At 46.7% G+C, this 15,153-nt stretch overlaps 1 protein-coding gene across 3 annotated transcripts in view; it reads right to left on the bottom strand.

Moving 5' to 3' along the window:
• Window positions 1–15,153, bottom strand: part of LOC132374341 (phosphatase and actin regulator 1) — a 299,168-nt gene that overhangs the window by 55,832 nt on the left and 228,183 nt on the right. For all 3 annotated transcript variants that reach the window (XM_059937944.1, XM_059937943.1, XM_059937945.1), the window contains one exon: window positions 9,859–10,180. In XM_059937944.1, coding sequence (XP_059793927.1) covers window positions 9,859–10,180 — 322 coding nt within the window. The remainder of the gene's footprint in view (window positions 1–9,858; window positions 10,181–15,153) is intronic.

Genomic DNA, 15,153 nt, shown 5'->3' with positions numbered 1-15,153 from the left:
CCTTTTTTATCCTCTTAAGACTTTGAAAGATGTCAGTGGTTCATCTAGTCTCATTTTAACCTTCTTCTGACCAGGTGGCTCACCAGCCTTGCAGGGGGGGATCTGTCTTGTTCAGGGTGACATTACCTTGCTCTGAAATCTCATTCTGCCTCTTAAAGCAGCAGTTAAATTGCAAAACAACATCTACATGCAGCCACTTACAGATGATAAATACATGCTGTAAAGTCAAAGTACCGACCTAAAGTAAGAGATTGATAACTCTGGCCTCAAAGGGTCAGGGACAAATGTCTCACCAGAATTGGAGGAGATTTTGAAGAGATGGTCATCAGTATAAGAAAGAGAATCTTTCCCTGGAAACACATTTCATTTGAAAATGCATGCCATTTGCTATACGATGAACAAAATACCGAACTTCTTCAAATAAATGCCATTTCACAAGCAAATAACATTTAGGTATTCAGAGGTTCATTTTTGCTCCGGTACCAAGGCACAGTTGCTCATCATCATGAACACTGATTTGCAGGTGGAAACACTGACATAAACCAATGCGGTAATTATGTCAGACTGTTAAAGCTAGAGACCCCAGGGACCATCTAGTTCAGGACCGAGAATCATTCTTTAGACTTTCCTGTGACCCTGGAGGCCACATAAAGTAACTGTCACCCCAAAATGTTTTTGTACTAAGATTATAAGTGAACTGTCATCTTTGAAAAGTCTAAAGATAATTATGGAATAACAGAATTAATAAAGATTGAAGGGGTTTGCGGGGCTACTGATTTCAATTTCTTCTGTCCAATGCTGAAATTGTTCCTTTTTCAATAATCTTGACAGGCAGTAATTTAATCTCTAGCTAATGTAAGCAGTACTCAGTAAGTGTTGCCAAGAGTTCAAGATGGTTCTGGAAGCCTTTCTGGTTCTGGTTGACCATTGTTGGTCTGGACTATCTGTATTAACACCAATGTACAGCTAACTTCCCAGGAGAGGTAAAACGGTTCTATTTCTAAAAACAGTCGCATTAGAGATAACTTCAATATTACTGACATGGAGTTATAGGGTTGGACAGGACATTAGCAGACAATCTCACCTGTAGGGTTTTTCTTTATGAAGTCTACAAGTAAACCATTTGGGACAGCTGCTAGCCTGATTTTTTTTAAAAGATCTCTTGTATTCTCTCCAATGGTTCCCAGGCTCTTCCTTACATCAGATTACAACCTTCTGTCATTTCTCTCATTCTCTGTAATTGGCCCTCTAAAAAGCTGGAGAATAACTGTCAACTTCCTGCCTTTTCTATCTAAAAATCTCATCACCCGTTTGGAGACAGTGTATCATTCCTTCCTCTAATCTGCCTAGAATATTCTCTCATTCCTTTTCTCCGTCTTCTCCTGGTTCTTTCTATCTTTGAGATTTCAGTTTAAATGCAGCTCTCCAGAGAAACCCACCTACCAGCTGACCTCCTGCTGTGCTCACCCCTCCCCCCAGCTCCCTCGCTGGTACTGACTCGCCCAGGTCACACTCCCAGCAGACTCTAAGCCACGCCGAGGGCAGCACCCTCTATATTTTGTTCACTGCTGTATCCCCAGTGCCAAGCACAGAGCCCCATTCAGAAAAGGTGCTCGGTAAAAAATTGTTGATTGATCTTCCGGTTGCTAAGGAAACACCGATACTTTCCTTTTTCTTCGCTGGGCCTGTTTTTCACTCAAGGTGTATAAATCCTTAGCCTCAGAGACTGCATGAAATTTTCTCCTGGGATTAAATTTTCTCCTGGCAAATGTCAGAGCTTTCCTAATCTAACTGTTCAGGGATTCTGGGATAGGAAAAGGTAGAAGAAGAATGAGTTTATCAGAACTGTAATTTATTTGTCCACTTTTAAGGCTCATACGTAGGAAGTAAATTTCTCTCTCTAGAATTAAATGTATGATACTAAACCAAAACCCAGTGGGTGAAAAATAAAACACATTAAAAATATCAATTGGCTGTTGATATACCTAAGTGATAATAGTGAGACAAACTCAGTATTTGGCTTTTTTAGTTTAAACCCAGAGATTTCAATTATTCTTTCCATGTGGCCTTACCTGCTTTACTATCTAATACACACCCTCCTCTACTCTGCCTAGGGTGTCCCCCTCATTCTCCTTCTGCCCCTTCACCTGGTTGTTCCCATCTTCCAGACCTTGCTGCTGTAAAAATCTGAAAGTTAATTTTAGTTTCAGTCCAAGGATGCTGAACGATCAATGATAAATCTCTACAACTCAACAATTTGCTAGAGGAGCTACAGACGATTGTTTTCCCCAACTTTATCATATATGCTGGCTATGCTCCAAGAGGATTAAATGAAGGAACAGTGAACTTCAATGGGAAAAGTTCATAATCAAAGTTACAGCATCTTCAACTCTAGTTTGATATTACAACAAGCAAAGACCTAGGTTTAACTTTAAAGGATGAACTTTTTTCTTTGCTTCTAATATCTGCAAAAGCAAAACAAAATGGGCACAACTCAGCAATGGGATCAGGAGGGTACCCACTGCTAGAGCCTATTTCCATCATTAAGGGAGTCTCCAATAAAACATTAGAGAGGAAGGGGTGGGGGAATGAGTGAAACAGGTGAGGGAAATTAAGGGGTACAAACTTCCAGTAACGAAATAAATGGGTCATGGAGATGAAATGTACAGCGTGGGGAATATAGTCGATAATAATATTATATCTTTATACGGTCAAAAGGTACAAACTTCCAGTTATAAGATAAACAAGTACTAGGGATTGTCATGTACCACATGATTAATATAATGAACACTGCTGTATGTTCTACATAAAAGTTTCTTAAGAGAGTAAATCCTAAGAGTTCTCATCACAAGGAAAATAATATTTTCTCTCTTTCATTTTGTACCCATATGAGATGACAGATGCTCCCTATACTTAACTGTGGTCATCGTTTCATGACGTATGTAAGTCAAATCATTATGCTGTGCACCTTAAACTTATACAGCGCTGGATGTCGATTATATCTCAATAGAACTGGACCAGAAAAAGCATTAGTTATGCTCGCAGATTAAAATACCTTTCTATTTCAAAGATCATAAGAACTTTTGATAAAATTCATTTAAGAAATGTTTACTGAATATTTCCTATATCATGGGTCCTGTGATGAACTGGGGGCGGGGGCGGGAGTCGAGTGGGAAGGCAAGGATGGCTCCTGGCCGCATCTAACAGAATACACCCAGGAACGCACAACAGGACGCAGTGGGTACAGCAGGAGGATGTGCAGGCGGAGCTTCCTCTGGGAATCTGAGAAGCGATCACAAGAGGACGTGGTATCTTAATAAAGTCTCGAAAAATAAGCAGAATTTTTCTCTGCAAAATGTGGTGAATTCCAGACAAAGGGAACCATTCAAAAATTTTAGGATCATGAGCAAAATTAATACAAAAGGTTAAAGACATGGTTGCCCCACCATCAACACCACTTAATATTTACATAATGTGTGTCTTGTGAGAACTCAAAGCTCAAAAGTGAAAAAGAACAGCAGAAGCAACCTAAATATCCATCAGGACAAAGTGGGTTAATAATAAGGAAATACCATAGCAGCTACTAGGGGCTCTACATTCATCATTCATTCATTCGTTCATTCATTCATTCATTCAAAGTGGTTCTCACCCTTGCAGACTGTATGTTCTACTAGGTAAGAAGAGCAACAAGGAAAGTAAAAGGCAAACGTAGAATGTTAGATGGTGAAAAATGTACGAAAAAACAAAGGGGGACTGGGGAATAGGCTGTGCTGGGAGGAGAGTTGTGGTTTGAAATAGAGCAATCAGGGAGGGCTTCACTGAGGAGGTGACTAGAGACCCAAAGAAGGTGAGGGAGGGAGACTTTAGGATACTAGAGGGAAGAGCAGTCTCAACTGAGGGAACAGCCAACGCAAAGGCCCTTTGTCAGGAGGACGCCTAGCACGTCCAGGCCTTGTGGTAGGAGAGAGTAGCAACGTGGAGAACAGCAGATGTAGTCATAGGGCCGACAGGGGCCCAGGCCGTGGTGGGTTTCTGGGCTGAGGCAAGGACTTTGCTTTTTACTCTCTGTGAGCCGGAAAGCCAAGGAGCGTTTGTGCATGTTGTTATGGACTGAACTCCACTCCCGCCCAATTCATGCTTAAATCCTAATCCTCAGCACCTCAAAATGTGACTGTATTCAGAGGTGACTACGTTAAAGGAGTAATTCAGTTAAAATGAGGTCAGTAGGGTGGGTTCTAACCAAATAACAAGTGTTTTTATCAGAGCAGGAGATGAGGACACAGGCATGCAGAGGAGAGACCGTGTGAGGACAGAGGGAGAAGACGGCCGTCTGCAAGCCCAGGAGAGCGGCCTCACGAGAAACCAGCCCTGACAGCACCTTGACTGTGCACTTGCAGCCCCCAGAACTGTGAGACAGTAAATTCCTGCTGTTTAAGCCCCACAGTCTGTGGTACTTTGCTATGGCGACCCTAGCGAATGAATATAGTCCTGATCAGATTCTCGTTAAACCTCACCTCTTTGACTGTCATGTTCAGGACAGACTGAGGGGACAGGAGTGGAAGCAGCAGACCAGGTAGGAGAGACCCAGCAAACCAGGTGAGGGACCATGGGGGCTAAGACCACGGGGCGGCAGGAGTAGGTGGGAGGTTGCCCAGCCTAGACAGATTCTCAAGGCAGACCTCTTAGGACCTGCTGACCCATCAGCCACAGGGTTCGAGAGAAAGAAAGGTGTCAGGGGTGACCCCGATACTTCCGGCACGAGCCACTGCAAGCATGAAGTCGCCTATCATTGAGAAGGGAAAGACTTGTCTAAAGTGCATTCCCTTAAGACTCTTCCTAGAATTCTTTCAGGGGCCACATGTGTACACACCCCACCTTCATTTTACTCAGATGGAAACCAGGGCACACAGAACTGATCAACTGAACTAAGATGGGAAAGAAAAGTAGTGTCTGATCAGGATTTTCAGTCTAAATTCCAGGATGGATGCCACCTAGACCACAGAGCTGACTGCAGACATTAAAAATAAACACTGGGGCTTCCCTGGTGGCGCAGTGGTTGAGAATCTCCCTGCCAATGCAGGGGACACGGGTTTGAACCCTGGTCTGAGAGGATCCCACATGCCGCGGAGCAACTAGGCCCGTGAGCCACAACTACTGAGCCTGCGTGTCTGGAGCCTGTGCTCCGCAACAAGAGAGGCCGCGATAGTGAGAGGCCCGCGCACCGCAACGAAGAGTGGACCCCGCTCGCCGCAACTAGAGAAAGCCCTCGCACAGAAACGAAGACCCAACACAGCCAAATAAAAAAAAATAATAATAATAATAATTAAAGGTGCTAATAATTAAAAAAACAAAAAAAAATGGAATAATATTTTTTTTTCAAGTTTTAATCATTTAATTGACTAATGCCTTTGAATGGGACACATTCAGAGCTTTTTCATGTGCTCACTCAGGCTTCAGGGCAGAGGGAATGGATTGTACAGACATATCAAAGATGTAAAAATATATTTCTCTGATAGTTTAATGGAAACTAAAAATCAGAGGCCTCTGTTCTCTCCACTTGTAGCAAGTCAAGCTCATTTACCCCGGAGGACGAAGAAGGGTTGCCTCTTACACATCCTCCTTTCTTCTTTGGACCCTGTCTCCACCCAGTAGGGCAGCAAGCTCAGAAGATTCTGAGGATAAGGAGCTCGCAGAACACTTGGCAGGGAGGGGAGGGAAAGAGACACAGAAGTCAGGCTCCCTCCCACCTCCAGCAGTGCCAGGGTTGTTGCCAGGGCCTGGATTCCTAGAGGCTTTGACCTGCTCCTGGCTCCCAAGGGCCAGATTAGGAGCTCTGAGCAGAGCCATGCTTACTGACTGTCCTCTTTCCCCGACTTACTGGGCAGGTACATTACATGTCCCAGCATCATCTCTCCATCACCAAACGGGCAAGGGAAGAACACTGGTTTGCAGCAGTGGGGGAGAGGGCTCTCATACCACACCCCCATGCTTCCCAGCTCTTCTTCTGGGATGGGCTCAATCTCTCTCCTTGATGGAGAAAAAGCAGCTAAGAGTGAGGGTCCTCGCCAGGCTCAAGCCCGAGTCGCTGTTGAAGAAAGAGGACCAGGACAGAAGGGGTGGCCCTGAGAGGCAACCACTCTGCTGTGGAAGGAGGCCCTAGGGCCACCCCTGTGGAGTCACCTCCAAAAAAGATGTGACTCATCAGTGAAGAGAAAATAAACGAAGATGATCTAATTCCAGGAAACCGACACGAAATTTCCAACAAGATTGGATCAAATCTGTTTGCAATATGCCTTTTAGGGGAACTGAAGGTCAATTCTGTGTGCTGAAGAATTCTGCTTAACATTCACTATCATTTATTGGGCACTTACTGTATGCCATGTAATAAGACGACTGATGTAGATTGTCACTTGTTCCTCACAAACAACCCTGACGAGGTTGGTGGTGTTATTACTATCCCTGTTTTAAAGATGAGGAATCAGAGGCAAAAAAGAAGTGGTATCTCTGAGACTGAAACCCTGGCAATTAGATTCTGGAGCCCATGTACTCAGCCACGATGCAGGGGCTGCCTCCAGATTGGCCATGCCGCCTGGTGACTTTGATAAACACGGAAGCTGGTCCCTAGTTCCCTCCTTCCCCCCAAACCTGGCGAGCCAGCACTGTTAACTAATGAATGTGATTTTTCAATGTCATTAAGTAGGTTCAGGTTAGGCTAACAGTTAAGAACTTCTTCATACAAGTCAAAACAGATTTAGAGTAATCTTGGGAGAGCACAAACAAGATGGTAAAGGATCTAGAAACCGTCTCAGCAGACGATTCCCTGAACTTGGGATTATCAGCCTGAAAGAGAGAAGCCACTAGATAAAGGGAACAGTAACTATTTTTAAAGATTTGAAAGCCTCTCACAGGAAAGGAAGATTAGAAATAAGACTGGGACAAGGGATTACAGTAAGTAACACTTTTCACTTAACATAAGAAACAACTTCTTAGTAATCTGACCTTCTGGACAGTGAGGCAGGCTATCTTGGAACCTAGGGAGGGTCCCATTCCCACAGAGACCAGAGGACAAATCGTCAGAAAGGCTACAACAGGCAGCAGGCCGGCTGCCTTGACGGACTTAAAGGTCCCTTTCAATTACAAGATGACTATTTATTCAAATTTATAGTCCAAAGTCAGGCATTCATGCTGTTAAATTCATCATTCGATTTTTGCATTACCTACAACGTTTCACCAGGATGAGACCGTAGGTCTAGACTAACACCCTGTAGGGTACGAACGTGCTATGAGATCCCAGGTTCTTTGCGGGCAGAACGCCTATGCATTCAGTAATGTTCCTTTCTTCTTGCAGTGCTTTCTGGGGTCACTGGAAATTGTCAGGAGAAAAAAGAAATCATCCTTTCTGGATGAAACTTGGTCAGAACAAGAGTGAAATCATGTTGACAGGTAGGAGGGAGACTTTCCAGGTAGTAAAAAGAAAGGTGACATCACTGGAGACAGTGGCAGTTGCTGCACTAAACTGAAAGGTGGCCCATGACCCTGTTCTGCTCCCAGATCCTTCCAGGACTCCTGGAAGACAACGTGGATCCTCAGAAACATTCTCAGTCTTTGTTTGGCAAGAAGACCTCGCTTTCTCTGTGGGGCTACATTGATGATGTAGGCATTAATTCCCTGTGTCCTGGCTGGTCCACCAGAACAATGCTATGCCTTGGCCTAGGGTTGGTGGGGAGGAAGACAGGAGGTAAGGAGGGTCTGGGGGTGACACAAAGCACAGGAGATTGCCGTGGCTCAGCTGCCAAGACCATGCTGCCCTTCTTCCAATCTCCTCCACCTACAATATCCCAATATCTCCTTTCCTTCCCCATTTGCTGTCTTTGATTCATTTCAATAAAGAACCTGATCCAGTGTAGGTCCAACAGACTTATTCACTGGTCTACACTTGACTAAAATATTCTATAAATACACACGGAAATTACTGAACTGAGGAATATCACGTAACTTATTGGTTAGTACTTTCAATGGAAACTTTAAATGGCATGTTTTAGGTGCAAATGTATTTAGCAATATCCTACTAATATGCTCTCATGAGTATCTTTTTCAGATGCTTATTATCTCCGGAAGAGATAGAAAAATGTACTGGGGGTTTACAGGAGATGTGAGGGTAGTAAATTACATTCACTGCTAGCTGTCTTTAGGAAAGCAGTTGTGCTATATATAGTCAAAAGAGTTCTGGATTTGCAGGAGAACGATCCAGGCTTGAAGGCTCGGCCCCTTGACTTACTACCTAGGACAGTGCTTGTCAAAATGTCTATGGGGAGGGACCAGTTTTGTTGGTCGGTTGGTTGATTTACATATTTTAATTTTTAATCCATCACAAACTGATGCTTTCAAAAATATAATAAAAATGCACGACAAATAAAACCCCATTTTATCATAAGACACAAAATTATCCTGTCAAATTGCTATGAAGGTATCTAAAAGCTTGCTCTCAATTTCTGTACAATTTCTGCAGATGGGCACCAAGTTTGAGTAGCTGGCACTGGGGAACTCAGCCTTCCTTAGTTTCTTTGCTGACTCAAGTCTCCCTAGGTGGTGTGACGATTAAGATAATAACAAAGGTATGTATTAATAATAGACTAAAAAGTGCCATCCAAATTTTAAATTATGACTGTCCTCATTAACAATAACAGTAGTTGAAAATGATGGCAATGGCCAAATACATTTTTTTTTTCAGTGAAGGGAGATATTAACGTGAACCTATCAAGTCAGAATTCTTAGTGATAACAACTTCTCTTGGAGTCATTAATTTTCCAAACACAGAATACTTGGCTGACACAGAGGGAGGGAAAAGCCACTGAGAGTCAGGAAACTACAACAGAAAGCTCCCGGCTGTGTCCATCTCACCCCTGGCTCTCTGCCTGGTGCTTGGCTGCGAGCTTTCCAGGCTGCAGTTTTCCTATCTGGTCTGCAGGACCCAGTTAACTAGACTGGGTTGGAATCACATTGGGAAATCTCAGCCATCTCTTGGGCACAAGCGAGGTGGTATTTGAACGCACGCGCACACGCATGCACACATGCGCGCGCGCACACACACACACACACACACACACAGGCAAGCGATTCAGAACCAGCACGAGAAATCTCCCTGGGTGGTGGGGAGGCCTGCCCTTGGAATCCCCTTGGCAGTTCTCCCTGCAATGCTACTGGAGGGAGATTCTGATGAAAGAGGGGACTTCAGCAGTTGTTGGTAAATATCTGAGGCTCAAACTCGTACAATCAGACTACGTCTGCCGCTTCCTCCATCGGCAAGAACGAGGGCATACCTCTCCACCTTTCCCTCTGTTTTCCCACCACCGCCCTGCCAGCTCTCATCTCTTCTTATTCTACATTCACATTGCTTTTTACATCATAAAAGTAATATACACAAAGTAAAAAATTAAGCAGTACAGAAAGATACAAAATATAAAAATAAAAGATTGTCTCCCCATCTCCCTGCCCTAGGGGTTACCACGTTAATGATGATGTGCACCTGCTTCCAAAACACGTTAAGGTCTATAGAAGCACAATATGTACTATCTATCTATCCACCCATCCACTCACGCATACTCATATGTATACATATGCACTACTTTTTCTTTTTGATAAACGTGACTGTTCTATAGTTTGGCAACTGGCAACAGTTTTTTCTTCCATACTCTCCTTGACATTCAGATTCTGGTCTGATTTTACCTTCACCCCCCCTTCCCGACCCCCACCCCGCCAAGTGGGTGCGAGCCCTCGCTTGCGCTGGCCTTCCCACTCCTTGGTCATGGTCGGATCGCCGAGCCCTCCTCTCCTGCCCTCGCCCCTTCCCTGCATTACCTTTCCAGCCTCTGCATGGTCATGGCCAGCGTTTTGTTCAGTTCATCTATCATCCTGCAGCCCGAGGGGTGCATGGGGAGGGAGCCGGTGGCGGCAGGGAGGTGCTGGCTGAGGCTGCCGTACTGCAGCTGGTGCTGGATCTGGGAGGGCAGGACGGTGTGGTGGTGCTGGGCCCCGCCCTGCTGGCCGCTCTTCTGGGCCGCGTAGGACGCCAGGGAGAGGTCTGGCCCCCCCATGGGCATACAGATCATGACTTTCTTTGGAGGTAGCGGAGGCGACAGCTTCACTGGCAGACAAGGCAATTTCACAGGGGCGCCAGGATCTGCGGCAGAAGGAGGGCGAGAGGCAGATGTGAGTTTGGGGGCATCAGAAAAAACCTAGCACACCACAGGTGCCCACCCGGGGACCGTGGTCCTGGAGGCGGGCCCCTGAGATGAAATGCTTCAACCGAAGAACTGGCAGGTGAGTGCTACTCAACAGGCACCCGCCAGCTCTCACCTCCTGCTGGAAGCACGCTGCCCCCAAGGGCCCTCAGGGACCCAGGTGCCGGGGGCGTGTGTCACACAGCTGCCAGGCTTGAAGCTCGCCAGTAGGAAGGGGGAATGCGCTCTTCTGCCCATGGAAACCCAAGCACCTTCAAAGAGACCTTTTCTAGGACATGCGCGAGGCCGACAATTGCGCCACTGTCACGTGGAAATACCCTCTCGGCTGGCGCTTTCTAACAGGCATGGGATTAGAAGCCAGCCCTGGGTTCAGGTCCACTAAGAGTGTCTTCCTCCAGAGGTGACTTTAATGCCACCAACCTTAACACCCTCATGTGGGGATGCTCATCCCACCTGAGAGGATGCTTTACAGGATTCGTGGTCACAGAGGGGGCTCAGATGTCCCGGGCCGGGCCTCGGCACGAGCATGGTGGCTGGGCCGGCCACTCACGTGGCATCCACGGTGGGCTCTTCCAACTGTAGCGCGGCTCCGACAGGCACTCCGGGGGCCTGATGGCACCTGCACCCACCCCGCCCCTTGGTTCCGTGACGGTGGCACTGAAACTTCCCGGAGATGCTCCAAATTAAGGGGGGCTCCAGGTCAGACAGACCAGCCCTCATGGTGTCTTTGGGATGACCTTGTAGTGCCCTGTCTGGACTTCATATTCCTAAAAATCACCTAGCCCTGGGGACTGCGGGTCCATGGCTGAGTCCTGTGGGCTGTAGGCCACCTGGGAGAAGCCGGGCCAGAAGGGCAGCGGCAGGCGGGGCGTGTGTGTGACCTCACACCCGCTGTCCGTGCCGGGAGCACTGCAGGCTCCTGCCTCTTGGTCTCTGAGGTCTTCGATTTTTCTCCAGCTATCTGCCTGAGTGTGGCCTTCTCCAGTTTGACAGCCTCAGTCCTGCCAAAATGACATTCTTTTGGCACAAATCTGATCCTGTTGCACTTCAGTTTAAAACCTACCAATGGCCTGGAAATAAAGCCCAACTTCCTGACACATCATCAAGGCCTCTTTGTGTCCCCACTTTATCTCTATAGAGTCTGTGCTGGTTCCCCCAGCTAGAAATAACCTTGCGTGTTGCACCTGAAAAGCTCCTTTTCTCCTGTGACACGTGCTGCTTTCCTCCTGTGGGTTTTACTTCCTTGCTGACCCACGCTCAGTCTCGCTCTTCAGCTAAGTCCCTGGCTAGCCTTTGTCCCTCACGTGCTCAGAAGGGCTGCTGTGTCTCCACTGGTGGCCTCGAGGCTCCTCACCTCCACAGATTTCCTCTCCTGTTTCACAGAGAAGCCCAGGGAGGGCGCTCCAGGCCCCTCCTTCTCTTTGGATCAGCCGTCTTTTCTCCCCATCACCCCAGGTAACCACCCTCACTCCTGAACTGCTGGGTTCCCCAAACCACCTGATGTTTCAAACCCCAGAGCCTTGGTTACCTGCCCTCAGTTCTCTGGTTTGTCTTCTGGGTCAATCCCTACTCTCCCTTCAAGATTCAGCTCAAACGTTACCTCCACTGAGAACCTTCCTGATGGGTTACATCACTCCCCCTATTCTGTAGCCATTGGACCCACTGTGGGCATGTGGTAGGTCAGTGCCAACAACCATGGTGATGATGATGGTGACAGTGACAGATACTGCCAACCCTGCCACCACAAGCCAGACAGTGTTCTAAGTGCTTTTCTTATCTCACCAGCTTAATCCCCTCAACAAGCCAGTGAGGTACACACTACGATCTTCTCACTTTTTACAGATGATAGCCCTGGACTCTGAAGACACTGTACCGTTCTTCCTGTTTACGCAGCTATCTCCTCCCACACAGAGCAAGGACCGTGAATAATCTGTCATTAGTCTCAGCATCTTGTACAGTGCCCAGCTCACCTAGCAAGAGGCTCAACATGTTGACAGAATGAGCCGAAGCTGTGATGCTCTGCTATGGGATAAATTCACATGTTGTTCAGAAATAGAAACTCTTAGGAGGGAGCATAAAATTGATGGAAATTTTAGGATCAGGCGGTTGTGGGTATGTGGACACTAAACTGCTGATCCTACAGCTGAGATACAGAAAAGCCTAATAATTCCAGGGGGCTGAGAAGACTACTCCCCTAACAACAAAGTGCGAACCAGTCATAACCAAAGGCTCCCTCCCCTGACTGCTCATCCTGTTCCTTAGGAGCCTCCAAGCACAGGACACAAGGTAACCGTGTTTAGGACCAAAGCAGGCAGTGCTAATTCCAAAGTGGCTGAGATGCAGAAGCTCAGCACCCCGGTCTGGGTCCTGTTACTGAAGGGTACACTCCTGTGGCTCTTGGAAGCCATAGCGCAGACCCAGCAAGTACAATGTGTCCTGAAGCGTTAGGGTTTTCATCCAGGGACCCGTGACCCACGACTCCTTCATTTGTGGGTCTGGCTGTCTATGGCAGTAGGGACTCATTTGCTTGGGCAGAAGAAAGCAGAGCCAGGAGGGCAGCATGGAATTGTCTGCCTAAGAAGGGTCAGTGATACATTGATGGATTCCACCCATCTTGCTAAGCTATAACTTTCTGCACACACAGTATTTCTTGCCACTACTTCCACAGCAAAACTTACTTGGCTTCCTCACCAGAAAAATGGACCAAGTGGATGCCAGGAATTCTAACAAAACAGGCAAGGAAGACACGACCAACAGGATCAATTTAGTGGAGGTGGTTCCTTTCACTGTTCTAAGAAAGACATGCCAGGGCCCATGGAGAACCCCTTTTTCTCCTTTCCTACCTGCATCTCTCTTCTGGTTGTTTCACTGCACATGGTCACCCATTAAATAGGGGTAGAGAAGGAAAGTGAATCATGTCAAATAATTTTTGGCTCAGTGGATTTGGTACAAACAGAGGAGATGAAGAAGAAGGTTAAAGTCAAGTGAAACTCTACTTTCAGTGAATTAGCTCTGCAGCCCCCATCTTTCTATAACATGTGGATAACTGAGGAGAACCGGGGCAGCTCAGATTGGCAGTACCTTGGCAAGACCTATTTTTATAATCTTATGACATCTTAATACCAAGTCATTCCTCATAACAGATCCGGAAGCAGGATGCGGAACCAGCCGCATGTGATCTGCTATTCTGCGTTTCTGGCTCTTTATCTGTCTATCCCTCTCAAACTTCTGTGCTCTCTGCCCCTCTGACCACTACACCGGCCTGGGACCTCAGCTCTCCTTTGATTGTGCTGACAACTGGGTCCCAGCCCTTTAATCCATCCCCATCCTGTACCAAACGTCTCCCTACAACACAGGTCATGCTTGAAGTCTCCCAACGGCTCCTTGCTCCAGCGAACATTGCAAGTCCAAGGGCAACACTCTGGGCCAACCCTGTCCCACTCCACCAGGTGTCTCTCACTCTGGTCCGTCCTGTTAGGCCAGTTTCCACACAGGGTTTCCCAGTAACCATGTCCATCCCTCTTCCCGGCCTTATCTGCTACTCCCTGATGATCTAAATTGCACTCACCCTTCAAAGCAAAACTGAAGACCATATTCCCCATCAACTTCAGCAGGAGAGGCAAATTCCTGGGCCCCACTTTCAAAGATTCAGATTCAGTAGGTTTACCATGAGGCCCAGGGATCTGCTTTGTAAATAAGCCTCCAGATCACTCTGACCTAGGTGGACACCACACTTTAAGAAAGTGCCACAAGTTATTATAGGATGGAGAAGCACAACATCATTACCAAAATTTGTCCTGCTAGAAACAGAAGATAGACTATAAAATCACATTCATTTAGCTCTGTTAGCATCAGCAAATTGCTTAATCTGTTTGACGTTCAGTCTTCCAATTTGTGAAATGGCGATGAATGAATAGATCACGGGATTCATGTGAAAATTAAATAAGATAAAGTACATACACCGGGCTGCACAGTGCCTGACACTTGGTTCCTCAATAAACAGTAACTATAATTCTCGTTGCTATCATTTTCATCATTACTGAACTGCTTCCTCAGGAAGCCCATCCGTCCTCCCCAAGGTTGGTTTAGGAGCTCACCACCGAGCTCTCACGGGCCCTGATTTCCATTTACCACAGCATTTCATAGACAGTGGATTTAATCCATTTCACTTCTCTTGACTTGTTGCTAATGTTTATTCGCAGTAGGTGGACCTGATGTGTTAATTAAGTCATACTGGGTGCAGCTGTTTCCTCACCTGTTCACCAGCAGGGCCTAGTGCACAGCAGATGTTCCATAAACGTTTGCTGGTTTTCCTTCTCATCGTGTCTTTAGAGCAGCGGGAAAAGGTAGAACTTAGGGACCAGTTTCTCCTACACAAAGGATCTGCTAATCAAAGAAAATGTGGTCCATGGACTAAAAGCTGTGGCAGAACCTCTTGGGAGGAAATGCAGAGTCTCAGGGCCCAGCCCAGACCTTCTGACTCAGACTCTGCATCATGACAAGGTCCCCAGGGGACTCAGTACACAATCAAGTCGAGAACCATCCTCTAAGAGCCACCACTTTGTGAAGAGGCTGCTCTCTCCATCGGCAAAATGACAAGTGCCCAGGGCCTCCTGGAGGACAGGCAACCTGGTGCTTTGCTCTCTGAGGGCTGGGCGGGGCCGGCTAGAGTCTTCTGCTGCAGGCTGAGGGTACCATGGCCTGGAGAACTCACCACGAGCTTAGAACTCAGCAGAGTTGGAGTTTAATCTCAGCTCTAAGACCAAGAAGCCCTGTAGCTCTGCCTAAGACATTTATCCTCCCTGAGCTTCAGTTTTCCCATCTCTAGAAAGGGAGCACTGCCCACCTTATAGGTCTGTTATGAGAAGCGAACAGATTAACGTCTACACAAGCTCCATGTAAGGGCATAAGT

The sequence above is a fragment of the Balaenoptera ricei genome, chromosome 11 (genome assembly GCF_028023285.1).
Source record: "Balaenoptera ricei isolate mBalRic1 chromosome 11, mBalRic1.hap2, whole genome shotgun sequence".
Classification (NCBI taxonomy): domain Eukaryota; kingdom Metazoa; phylum Chordata; class Mammalia; order Artiodactyla; family Balaenopteridae; genus Balaenoptera; species Balaenoptera ricei.
This window is presented reverse-complemented; position numbering and strand designations above follow the sequence as displayed.